Below are 12,631 nucleotides of genomic sequence, written 5' to 3' on the forward strand. Positions count from 1 at the left end.
AGTCTTGTTTTCTGTTTCTTCTGCATGTTTCACTTCTGCTGCATGAACATTACGAATGAAAAAACCCCATCTGGTAGCAAATATCAATTTATTCCTCTATAAACCATTGACTGTAAGCTAAATGTGTCATAAAACCGAATAAAAAAAATACGAACACATCTTAAAAGCTCAGTAAACTCTAGTATAATCTGTGATGCCATAAAACACAAAAACCCTAAGGATGTTGACTAAGCAAAATACAGGTATGATTTCAGAGCTGTATAATTGTTCCACTGTAGCAGCACTGACTCAAAAACCCATGACAACCAACTTAATATTTAACAGTTTATTATACATCATTAGGACAACAACACAAAAAAAACACAATTTGCAGTTTTGTAACCTTGGCCTTTAACTATCTGTCCTTTGGGGGATCCTTCTTCCTGCGTCTCATGTGGTACCTGTGAACAGTGAAACAGAAGGAAATTAAGTTTGATCAATATCTACAGAAGGTTTTTTCATGGGCTGACATATTTTCTTTCAGCTCTCACACTCTGCTTCACAATTATATATTGCAGGGACACACCTTTATGGTGCAGTGCGAGCATAAAAAAGGACTACAAGAAGCTACCAAGTGTCCTTATCAAAGTGACTGATCTAGTCCTGATAGACCAGCACTATGTCCATACTAAAGCATGACGTTTACATGTGAAAATAACTTGCATTTTCCGGTAGTTCTCAAAAAATATGTGGAAATGGTCTGAGAGGCCAGTGGTGGTAAATGAGAGGCTGGTGTTTCTTTTCATTGTTTTTCTTTGAGCAGTTATTCTGCAATGAGAATAACTACTGAAAGATCCAGCGGGTTACCAAGCTAGACAAATAAATACGCGGACAGAAGAAAAAGTAAACCACTTCTCTTGCTAAGTTTCGATTTGAGGAAAGGAGCTTGCAGACCTCTCGTTTCCGACCTCCAGCTTGTCACTGACGAGATCGGGTGTCAGCTAGAACAGCTGATATAGCCACAGAGGCTCCACTTTTTTCTCTGTAGTCTTTTATGGCACTGGAACTCATCGTCTAATGCAGCCTAATTGAATCAACTGCAACATCAAAAGACGCAGCAGCAATACATTTGTAATGGGAGATTACAGCTGTAAATGCAAAAACATGAAACCATAGGGAAAATCATCTCTGAATTATAAAGCCAGCCTTTGTCAATGCTGTGTGTGTGTACTTACTGTCCTACTGGATACCACTGGTGTTTGGTGGTGAAAAACATCTTGCTCAGCTCCTCTATAGTGGGCCCCTCTTTGTCCTTCAGCACCTCCTTGCTGAGGTGGGCCTTTAAAACCTGGTCATGGGTCTCAGCTGGGTTGGTCAGGGGGTCTGGCCATTCTATAGGCTGCAGAGATTTACTGTCATGAGCAAGGTTCCCTCTTACATATTTTATTATATGTTAATTTGTTGAGTGTCTGTAAATAATAATATAAAGAGTACGGTCTAGACCTGCTCTATAGGAAAAGTGCAATGAGATAACTTCTGTTATGCATTGGTGTATATAAATAAAACCGAATTGAATTCATTTCCAGCAATCCTGCAACAATTTCCACCAGTCTTTTTGTACTGATTACTGATACTGATCTATTTCTAACTGATGTACATCTGTGACAGCAGTAGGCAGTCAAGTTTACAGTACTTCAAATTTGCTTTCAGTTCTGCAGTATGTTGCTTCACCCTGTGTCAAAAGCCTTATAATCGTTCTTAAGTAGGAGCTAAAAGTAAACAGAGCTTGAAAAAATTATTTGCATGTCTTCTAGGACAGAGGTGGAAAATATGAGCTGCGGAGGGCAGAGAATCTACAGGGTTTTATCTCTCTGGTGGAAAAAGTCCTAATCAATGAGATCATCTGATATAGATTATGTCACCAGACAAGTGACACATTGATATTTATGAGGCTAGAAAGCACTCTCTTACCTGTGTAAGCTCATAGGGAATGTCGACAGTGGGATGGTAGCACACTATGGTTTTCCCATCTGAAGTCACGCCAATTTCCACATTACTAAATCCAAGAAATTGGAAGGTTATTGTCCTGATCACAATAATATCTTTATAACAAATTAATAATTCAAACCTTTGAAGAAAGCACCTGCTGTCTTTCATTGTGGATTAATTATCCACAGAGAGCAAACTGCTCAAATGCTGACTAAACCATGTATGTAAGAAATCTAAGAAAGTTTATGACAATAACTAGCTTTGACTGAGCAACAGGAGCCCCCTTTGATCATGCACATTTAAATTTTCTGGGTAAAATGCTACAAAACTCTTTGATGTTTCTATGGCATTTATTACCATAATAATTAGCAGGTTTTACACCCACAGACCAAGTACACAGCTAGCATCTATAATTTACAAAACTGCTAATGTGTCCACACAGTTACATTTACACAGCACAATCAAATGTGATCTACAAAATAGTGAGAACCAATCTGCAACTTGGCTGCCTTCAATCCTAAAAATGCCTCCATAACTACTCTATTTCTTTTTGGTTACCTCCCATTAAGTGTAATAAGGTTAATTAAAAGCCTTCTCTTAAAATGTACTTCAATGTCATTAAACTTGTCATACCAGGGTTTAAATGCAGCTTAGTGCCATAGCTTGACTAAATATAGAAGCACTTCTTACTTATTTTGAATTCAAACTCTTAACATACCAGTTAGGGCCATCAAGTGAAGCACCAGTGACACCGGACTTCTGTCGCGTTGGCACCAAACATGCTGCAACAGAGAACCAAACAGGTGAGACACATAGATATTATGCAAATAACAGGACAAATGTACACCTTTCAGCTTCTTAGCTAGAACTTAAGCATCACATCTGAAAGCATAAATCCACCACAGACCACCCTTAATGTTATTTATATGCTCTTAGACAGTCACGTCTGGATTTGACGTCTCTCCAAGAAGATATGACACCTGCTACGTCAACATGGTGGTTAACGATTAATAGCAGAGGATATTGAAAGTTGCTGTGACCAATTTGCATTCCCAATCATTCAACTTTGCTGTACTGTAAATATGGATATTCATATCTATTTTTATTGTACAGATAATACGGGTTTGACAGTAGAAACACAATTAAAGCTAGCTAAATCCAAGTGTTTTCCTACTAAACATATTGTCAAGGTTAGTCCCTGTTAGCTTTTACTCCCACCAAAGTTGCGTTGACGGTTACAAACGGTAAACGAACACGAGCTCCAACAAACTCCTTGTTAAATGGATAACAACAGAACTTACTTTGTGCACATCGAAGTGTGGTGCCGTTAGAAAGTCGCGTTAAGAGACTGTGCAGTTTGCACAAATGACCCGACGCCATGCTCAGTTATTTTCGGATGTGCATCACGATAATACTTCCGTCTGAGCACTCGGACTCATTCAGTTTTTGTTCCACTTTCAACCAGAACAGACCAGTCACATTAAGAAAATCCAGCCCTTTCCCTAATCCTACCATTTAAAAAATAATAATTTAACAACTGATGAATTAACTATACACTTCAACAAACCTTCTGATCTAATTTTAAATATTTATTTAATCAAAACACATTCAAGAGTTTTGTACATTCTCATTTCTCATCATGTACCTTGTCCACCGTCCACCATCTGAGGGTTGCAGATTCCAAACAGAAGAAGATTTACACATTTTATAAACTGTATTTATTTATTGAATATACAGCATTTTAAAGAATTATTTTTAAAAACTGTGGCCAGCTGTTAGTATACAGGCTTCTTTTAATATTAGATTTTAACCATTCATTATTACCAGGAAACCAAGGTATGAAAAATCACAATGTAAATGACACATTTTGATGAATATAAGAAACATTTTCTTGTCTTTTCTTAAAGATCAAGTGTGTAGGATTTAGTGGCATCTAATGGGGAAATTGCAGTTTGCAACCATTTGAATACTGCTCGCATCACCCTCCCGTTCCAAGCGTGTGGGAGAAACTGCAGTAGCCGGCCAATCTAGAGCCAGTGTTTGGCTTGTCTGTTCCCGGCTACTGTAGGAACATGGCGGTGCAACAAGACGGCCTCCGTGGAACAACGATTCTTATTTTCAGGTGATTATACACTAATGAAAACATACTTATGAATATTATATTCCATTTCTGCCAATAGCTCCCCCTAAATATTACACACTGGAACTTTAACACGTCTTTGAGTGTGCAAAGCCACTGGTATCCTTGCAGAGAGACAAACTGAACAGGTTTTTCAGGTGTTTTAGGTTCAGTTTGCATTCTCGCCAACCTTTCAAATCCTTCATGAATGCAGCTTTATTTTTTCCCAATCCTTTTCGCATGAACTAAGTGCTGCACTATGAGGAACACAGCACCAAGCAGAGCTTGGATACATTTCCAGGGATGCTCAGTTTATTAATGTTTGTACGGGATGTTGATGCATCCAGAGCGTCACTAGGAGATTTCCATCTCTGCTGTGGCTGCAGTGCTGGATGCCTGTGATCCTGTGTTCACCACAAGGCGCTCTCGGCTGCCAAACACCTCGGCCACTAAAAGCAAACAATCCCAATAAAATGTGAGTGTTACTAATTTAACAACTGAGTTCATAAATAAAGCTCAGACATTGTATATTGTCTAATCGCTTAACAGGAAATACATTTGGCAGATCAACAAGTTAAATTGGAATAAACATGTTTCTCAAAGAATAAAGTGACAATTTATTTAACTTTTAGTACGATTTCAATGAACAGAACAAATTGTGTAACGTAAAGAACAAAGGAAAGAAAGAAACACGTTTGGTGTAACTATACCTGCTGCAACATCACTTATATCCCAAACCCGCAAGCCATCTTTCTGTCCCCCGAAGGCGTAGATGAAGGGCATGTCAGGGCAGCATGAAGCACAGAACAGCACACCCTGTTCGCAGGTGGGAAAGTAAGTTGTTATAACTCCTTTAACAACCTCCTTTGACATGGCTAAATAACTCTACAATGGATTGCAACCCTTCAGTGAGAGGGGTGAAAGAGTTCTACATGCTGTATATGTGAGTTCTTACCATTTTCATATCCCGTGAGTGCACCAGGTTGGGTTTGTTGCCCAAAATGTCCCAAATCTTAACGTGTTTGTCAGCTGATGAGGTGACCAGGCATCCTTTAATCTGGCTGCTAAGGTCCAAACCTGCAGAAATGTATGGCACAAGGGCAGGGAGCTTAATTGTCCATCAACATTTTACAGGATCAGGTGTATTCAAGACCATTTCTTCATTCTTTTATCCATTCTTTTTCTACGCGTGCTTATTCATGATCATGGATGTGTGAGTTCACCCTTCCTTCACAGAGCTAAAACACTTAAAAACAGACACTCACAATACACCTATATGTAGATTACATGGTGGAAACTGTGCAAGAAGAAAGGCCCCTGCTGGCTGGATTGTTACTCACTGGGCTCATCAAAATGTTTTCAAAGATTGACTGAAAATAAGCCACAAGTTCCCCCACGTTTCTCTATTATGTACCAACAATGTTAACCCATGTTTTCATCCCTTCTACGTGACTCATGACCAACAGTCTCACCACAAAGTCTCATATATATATATATATATATATATATATATATATATATATATATATATATATATATATATATACACACACACACACACACACACATACATACACGCACACTTCTACCTACCTGAAACTTCTTCATCATGAGCCCTCAGTGTGAAAACAGGTTTATCTGAGCGTGCGTCCAGACAGTAGACAAATCCATCCTCTGTGCTGGCCTGAAACACAAACAAAACCCTGAGTTAACCACTGAGCTTGTGAAAGAAGTAGCAGAAGGGGGATAAACAAGGTTTATTGCACAATGACCATACAGCAAACACTCCAGCTATATTTGTAATTATTATTTACTACAAGTTTGAAAAGGAATGTGATTGGTGGGAGGCCTTTCAGTGTGGTTGTGCTTTAACATTTGAATGAGTTACCCCTCCACTAATGAAAAATAAAACTCTGCAACATGTGGTCTGAAGTAAAGATTGTTTGCTACAGACAAAAGTGAAAGTGTCACTCTTAGACAAATATGCTTGTTTAATGATTACATAGGTCATCATGTTAAGCTCATGTTGTTAAGGTCAAGACTTGGAGGCAGCACAACAAAGATGAGGTTCTGGACAGATTATATTAGTATTAAGACACAGATCAGACTGATATTGCTAATTTGCCAATGCCACCACTAATAAGGCATCACCAATATTTATACAGTTCCTTGTTGAGAGACAATCTGTCTGTGGAATCTCATTCAAACGTTATGAAAACAAACCAGTTAACATGTCAGACATGGCTGCAATATTTTTACAGAAATATAGAAGTAAAAAAACTGACTTCTGACTTCTCTTATCCAGAGAGAGTAAAACTGCTTATCGCTGTTGCCTACAAATGTTGTCCATGGATTATTTCATTTAAAACGGAGCAGAAGAATTTGAGCACCTACCAGGAAGTTGCATGGTGAAAAGTGGTTCCAGATCAGACGCTCCACTTGACCACTAAACCTCCACGTGCGATAGCTGTTGTCTGGACTGCGGCAGTCATACAGAACAGCTGTCCTGAAGAAAGAAAATGTTTGCTTCAAACTCACTGTGGACGTAAAACACCTTTCACCTCATTTTATAAACTAATGGCAATACTAGATTACACTTACTTGTCGTATGATCCTGATATCAGAGTCTGTGCCTCAAATGGGTGGAATGATAACGTCTGAACCTGAAACATAAAAAGATTTTGTTTTCCAGAAGCGGAAGTCTGCCAATTCTGAGGATGTAATACCAAATATACACTGTGAATTACATCCGGCTTTATTCTTTTTCTCACTCAATACCTTATCAGTGTGCCTGCGCAGAGTTGTGGCCGGTTTGCCTTGAGTAAGATCCCACAAGATAACTGTGTCATCTGCTGATCCACTGGCCAACACATTTCTAAGTAAGAGAAGGTGGATTTGTTTTACGGTCACAAAGTCTCTATAACTATGTACATTTGACAAGCATTAGGTGCATTTTTGGATGACCTTTTTCCAGGACTATATCGAAATATATCAGTGAATGCTCCAAGGCCTCAGAATACTGACCTGGCCAGTTTGTTCCAGGATAAATCCAGCACTGCATCTGTGTGCCCCTCGACAGGCTCTGCTGCTGCCCCCTGGCATCAACGAGAACAGGCAGCAATGTATTAATGATATCGAACAAAGCAGGAAATAATGCAGAGGAGCAGGATAAACATGTCTACTATCAATGGTGTCAAACATGTTTCCAATAATTTTCATTATTATGTCAACAAACCCTTGAAAAATTACAACATAGTTACGGACTTACAGTATCACCTTAAATGAACTTTATCAGGCTGCACTCTCACCATACAGACACTTCTACGAGACAGTATGAGAACAGGCTTGTACCTTCTTGCTCTTCTTTTTCTTCTTGGAGGCCTTTTTGCTCCCCAGGGAGAAGGCTGGCTCTAAACAGTCCACCACGTCCAGGTCCCACACATCTATCTGAGGAGTCATGTTGCCAACGGCGGCATAATTAGCTGTAGTAAGGACACCCAGAGCAGAACAAGGTCAGGTAAGTACAAAACAGAACTACTGTCAAGTGAAAGTCAGGCTTAACTGCCATGTGGAATCACAGAAGTTAATACGCCTCGAGGCCTCGTTTGCAAAGGAATGGGATTTTTTAAAAGGTTTGTCAGAGCAAGGCACAAATTTTGCTAAAAACTGAATTTTCTTACCGTGCCCTTCTCCGGGGCTGGGGTCAAAGTTTAGCCACTCCACACACAGTGGGTAAGCTGGCAGCAGAATATCATGATGAACATACAGGGAGTCCTCCTCAGAGTTATAAACTGTAAAGAAAGAGATCAAGCGTTAAATATATATTTGAGGATAGGTGATAAATGTTTGGGGCAGGGAGTCATAGTCAATACATTCTTATTACCACATTTAGATTAACATATGTTGTACTTTTAGCTGATATTCTGAGCTAGAATACCAGTATCCAAACAAAAGAAGATATTTTCCTGTGTCTTCAGAATATTCACTGTCATCCCGTCATGTCACATAAGAAGATATTCACCATGGATCTCCAGATTGCAGCAGTCCTTCTCTGCACGGCCTGTCAGGATGAGATTGTCACTGGGCTTGATTTGGAAGTCTTCCCGCTCATACTGGTCCTAGAGGGAAGAACAAAGCTAAAAGTAAACTTAACACCAGAGCTAAAATTTCCTGGCTTTATCACAGGTTTGATTACAATACAAATGTATACTTCAAATTTATCAGAATGTTCACAGCTATGTTTGTGGTTGATGTCAGGCTTTAGGTGCTGCTTAAAGTGGGACTATATTGAATCTGTATGCAAGTAATCATTGAGGGCACTCACTGTGTCTTTGAGGGTGATGTAAGGATCCTCCTCATTAGAGCTGAACACGGTAAGCCCAGCCAGACTGTCACCGAGACTAGCGGTCACTAAATTGGAGACAGACAAACAGTAGATACAGGGTCAGTCTGAACAAGACTCTCAGCTACGTTTAAATAGACAAGTGAAGTGGTAAGAAACAATGAACAGAAATTAGTTCACACCAAAGAATACATACATAACACATGTACATAACCCCACCACTCCCCCTCACCTGTATCCTCTTCATCATATTTATCCAGGCCGTACTCTGCTAGCTCGTCATCTTCCTCCTTCACTTCTTCATTCTCATCCTTTGGAACATCAGCAACATCTGCTGTTTTAGGATTACGTTCACAAGCAATACCTTCATCCTCCTCTTCTTCATCCTCAGCTGCTAGTTCCCTGACTCAGCAGAGTAGATTAAAAAAACAACAACAAAACAAAGAAACATGAGGGAAGTAAGTTAGTAAGTTTATTTTTTATTCAGCACTCACTGACTGGCAGTGCTTACACTTCTGACATTTGAACATTTTACCAAGAGATAAAACAGAGGCACAGACTACAGTATGTGTGTTTTATCCCAACATACCCCAGCTCCTCTTTTGCTTCAGTAATGATGCGCTGTAGCTCCTCTTGGCTCAACTCAACCTGTAACGGAACAAAAAAAGTGGCTTAAACAAGCTGATCAGCTCGTATGTCTCAAGCTCTGAGCAGATGCAAGAAAAAAAAGAGAGAGAGAGAGATGGTGCATTACAAACTACCAGTTTTTTTCTTGGTATTTTTGGTTTCATCTCTAAATACACAATAATTGTAAAATTAAAAACTTATATAATAATGCACTAATTAAGATTTCCAATAGGATCTAAAAGCCTCCTAGTTAACAAGTCCATAAATACAGCAATTTAGCCTCAGCCTTGAGTCAAACAGTTATACACTGAGCAGTCATAATAGGAAATGTAAACGACAAGCTGTAATTATTCAGAGGAATTGAAGATGACCATTGTCTAGCAGAAAAACTCGAAGAAAAGACTCACAGCAAGCAATAATTACTTATACTTTTCATTTTTGTTAAATTTCCCAAATTACTCTGTTACACTCTCCCCCCCCCAAGTTTAATCAAAGCTAAAATGTTGTTGCTTTTCCACAGGTTTAATTGCATTTTCAAAACAATACTAACATCAGTTGTATTTTAAATACAACCTGTTATGTGTTATCTACTACAGGTTTATAATTCTACTTCTACAACCCAAAGTACAACATCTATCTTGTCACTTTCCCATTGGCTATTTAGGGTATTTTCAATTATATAAAACTTTACAACAATCCTAATACTAAGGTCTTCAAAAAAAGTCTTAAAAAGTCTGACAATTAGCTACATCAGCTGTAACTATGGTTAATCAAAATCAGCTTTATTGGCCAGGACACAAGGAATTTGACTCCGGTTTTTCGTTGCTCTAAATGTACATACACAGAAATATACATAAATAAATATGACAGTGTACAGTATGCAGAGCGTGCGTACTACACAAAATGCGTCACATTATATTACACGGCAGGTTTTGTGTGACAATCTGAAGTGAAACATTATTAGTAAAGCCACCTAGAAATGTAAATTAGGTCATTTAAATTAGTATAGTAGCACAGACTACCTGCCATGTTGACATATTAGCCGACGGTCGGCTAACGTTAGCTAGCCCAACCATGGCCCAGGATGGTACTTACTTTGTCCGGGGTTTCCTTGGCAACGCCTCTGCCCACCCATCCGACACAAGTAATCTGGGAACTCATTCTGGATAAACAGTGTGGTTTATCGATGGAATATATTACAATCTACAAACGTGTATTGGTTTTCCAAACTTCTGCACTTCAGGTATGCACACGGTGGGCGTACATGTGAGTTAATTTGGGTCCTGTGTCGCATCTAGATTGCGTCCATAGAGCGTTGAAATGTCTGCCTGATCAAAAATGTAGAGCACACGTAGGCTAAAGCACCCACTGAGCCACTATGTCTTAAAACATACAGCACCGATGTAATGCTAAATCTTTTTAAAAATGTGTAATGTTTTAATTTCATTAGCAAGTACCTGTAAAAATTACAACACTAAGCAGTTCAGCATGAGAGCACCTTGCTAAAGGGCACCTCGGCAGTTTCTGTCAAGGAATTCTGAGTGTAAAAATGTTTTTGCCTTTTCTTAAGAAAATACAAATAATTCCCAAAAAATTGGATGAGAGTTTTCCCATATGACCAACATTTGCATTCCCAAGATCCTCAAGTGGGCTATACTGAACAAAATTAAATGAAAGCACATATTTCTTTTTAACTCTTTAGAATTTTTTTTTAAATGAGAAAGACTTTAAATAAGAAACATGAGAAAGCAGTTTTATGAACCATGCTACTTCAGCTGTTTGCCAGATCCACGGGTTCCAGAAGTGGTAACAGAGATGCAAGGGATGATGGCATCCTCCAGTGATTTCATGACATGGGCGGTCAGCACCACCACTCTGTAGTCGTAAGGTGTACTGTGATGTTTCTTCTTGGCTGTGGGGACCAAGATATGCTGGAAGACTAGTCATAGCTGGGCACCACACCTCTGGACCAGTCGGGTCGATGCCATCGGGGCCCTCAGCTGTGACGGTCAGTTGGTCTGATGTTGAGCGTTGTGGAGTCCTGTAGGATGGAGACACTGGTGGATGAACTTGAGAAAGGAGTTGTGAAGGCAGACAGCAGCCTCCTTGTTAAACCTACTGAAAAACCAGTTTAGCTTGTTGGCTTTTGTTAGGTCCCTTTTAATCACCTTCAATGTTATTATTAACGTTATAGCCTGTGATGGCACTCATACAATTCCACACCTCCCTCCAGTTGTTCAGTTGGCGTTTCCTCTCCAGTTTCCTCCTGTGTTTGTTCCCGTTGTCTTCCTCTGCTTCTGTGGCTCCGTAAAGCTTCATGTCCTTGATCACCTTTGATTTAGTTTTGGTGAAACAGTGTACAGCTTTTGTGGGCACATTGCCGCAAAAGTAATGCAGTCTGTGAGTCCACTTATGTCCTTGCCGTCTGGACTGCAGAACACATCCCGAATGGTCACTTGTAGAGCCTCGTTGGCATCCTGTGACCATCTCTGCCACTGGACTACAAGCTTACAAATGGGTTCAAGAAAGACCAGGCTGTGAGGGATTGTGAAGCTGGATGCATCCTTGAAATTTGCAGGTCCTGTGTCTCATTTTCTCTGGTTTTGCAGTCCACAAACTGTTTAAAATTAGGCATTGTAGAAACTAGGGTGACGTGGTTGAATTCCCCTGATATTGCTATGAAGGCACTTAGGTGTCATGTATTTAGTCTTGACACACATTGAGGGAGTGTAGCGCTGTGCAGTTTCTGGACTGTGTACATAGTGTTTAAGGTTAACAGATGGCACAAACAATGTTTTTTACTTTCTTTTGTCCAACGGCCCCTCAAGAGACAGACCGTCTTACTGGTTGCTACACAATACCCACAACAAAATTCCATATCTTATTTCCGGTCCTAATTTCAGGAGGAGAAGAAGAGGAAGAAGAAAAAACCTCAATTAATATGTTGTAATAAAAGATAGGCTGGGAGAAATCATGACAGATTAATGCAAGAACTTATTCACCCCCACTGCAGTTTTTGTAATATGAAATACTGATTTTGGAAGAGCTCATTTGACTCTAGTGTAGGTTATTATTTGAATATAGACTTATCATTAAGCATAGAATTATATTATAAATTAATGGAGATATCCTGTTTACACCCACCTCTGAAACAATTATAAAAGCTATTCTGGCAGCAATCACATGCCAGTGGCAGACATACTGCCTCAGATGCCTAAGGATACAGAAAATCCTGTTTCCAAAAAAATAAAAGTTTTAAATTAAGCATTTCCTTAAAACTAGTCAACCAACTGTGATATCAGTCATCTACCGGCCTCACTGTCTAATTTTGTTTCTTTTTAAAGCTGTCTGCATCTGATGACTTGTGTTGTCCATAAAATGCCATTAGTGACGTCAGGCTATTTGTGCAATTTCAAAAAAGTTGTGGTGAAGCTGAAAAAGCCAGCTATGCTAAAAGGCCTAATACTTCTGAGAAGGGGTAAAACTTAAAATGGCACACACATGCAATTGTATTAACTTCGTTAGATGGATCATTCTGCAGGTTGTGATATTTTCAAACCAGTAAGGTGTATTCA

General features: G+C 39.3%; 2 protein-coding genes across 2 annotated transcripts; both read right to left on the reverse strand.

The window, feature by feature from the left end:
- Nucleotides 1-310: 310 nt before the first annotated feature.
- mrpl42 (mitochondrial ribosomal protein L42) lies at nt 311-3,408 on the reverse strand. The gene is made up of 5 exons (XM_044185474.1): nt 3,270-3,408; nt 2,687-2,750; nt 1,951-2,035; nt 1,215-1,378; nt 311-440 (listed from the first exon to the last, which is right to left on the reverse strand). The coding sequence occupies exons 1-5, from the start codon at nt 3,346-3,348 to the stop codon at nt 395-397; spliced, it is 438 nt and encodes a 145-aa protein (XP_044041409.1). The 5' UTR covers nt 3,349-3,408; the 3' UTR covers nt 311-394.
- A 128-nt stretch (nt 3,409-3,536) lies between these two features.
- On the reverse strand, nt 3,537-10,349 carry pwp1 (PWP1 homolog, endonuclein). The gene is made up of 15 exons (XM_044185469.1): nt 10,152-10,349; nt 9,019-9,077; nt 8,662-8,831; nt 8,412-8,497; nt 8,109-8,205; nt 7,768-7,878; nt 7,439-7,569; nt 7,112-7,182; nt 6,866-6,962; nt 6,689-6,750; nt 6,482-6,593; nt 5,681-5,771; nt 5,043-5,164; nt 4,798-4,903; nt 3,537-4,536 (listed from the first exon to the last, which is right to left on the reverse strand). Exons 1-15 carry the CDS (start codon nt 10,215-10,217, stop codon nt 4,442-4,444), a joined length of 1,476 nt encoding a protein of 491 aa, XP_044041404.1. The 5' UTR covers nt 10,218-10,349; the 3' UTR covers nt 3,537-4,441.
- Between the last annotated feature and the right edge of the window lie 2,282 nt (nt 10,350-12,631).

Source organism: Siniperca chuatsi, linkage group LG23, assembly GCF_020085105.1.
Source record: "Siniperca chuatsi isolate FFG_IHB_CAS linkage group LG23, ASM2008510v1, whole genome shotgun sequence".
Classification (NCBI taxonomy): domain Eukaryota; kingdom Metazoa; phylum Chordata; class Actinopteri; order Centrarchiformes; family Sinipercidae; genus Siniperca; species Siniperca chuatsi.

What these genes read in the sequence shown, in the direction of transcription:
- mrpl42 (XM_044185474.1), bottom strand. Translation starts at nt 3,348, where the DNA reads ATGGCGTCGGGTCATTTGTGCAAACTGCACAGTCTCTTAACGCGACTT. An exon ending in TCACTTGATGGCCCTAACTG is followed by an intron (nt 2,036 to 2,686) that starts GTATGTTAAGAG and finishes TCTTGGATTTAG; the next exon opens with TAATGTGGAAATTGGCGTGA. An exon ending in TTCCCTATGAGCTTACACAG is followed by an intron (nt 1,379 to 1,950) that starts GTAAGAGAGTGC and finishes AAATCTCTGCAG; the next exon opens with CCTATAGAATGGCCAGACCC.
- pwp1 (XM_044185469.1), bottom strand. Translation starts at nt 10,217, where the DNA reads ATGAGTTCCCAGATTACTTGTGTCGGATGGGTGGGCAGAGGCGTTGCC. An exon ending in CCAAGGAAACCCCGGACAAA is followed by an intron (nt 9,078 to 10,151) that starts GTAAGTACCATC and finishes GTTCCGTTACAG; the next exon opens with GTTGAGTTGAGCCAAGAGGA. An exon ending in TGCGCAGGCACACTGATAAG is followed by an intron (nt 6,751 to 6,865) that starts GTATTGAGTGAG and finishes TTTATGTTTCAG; the next exon opens with GTTCAGACGTTATCATTCCA.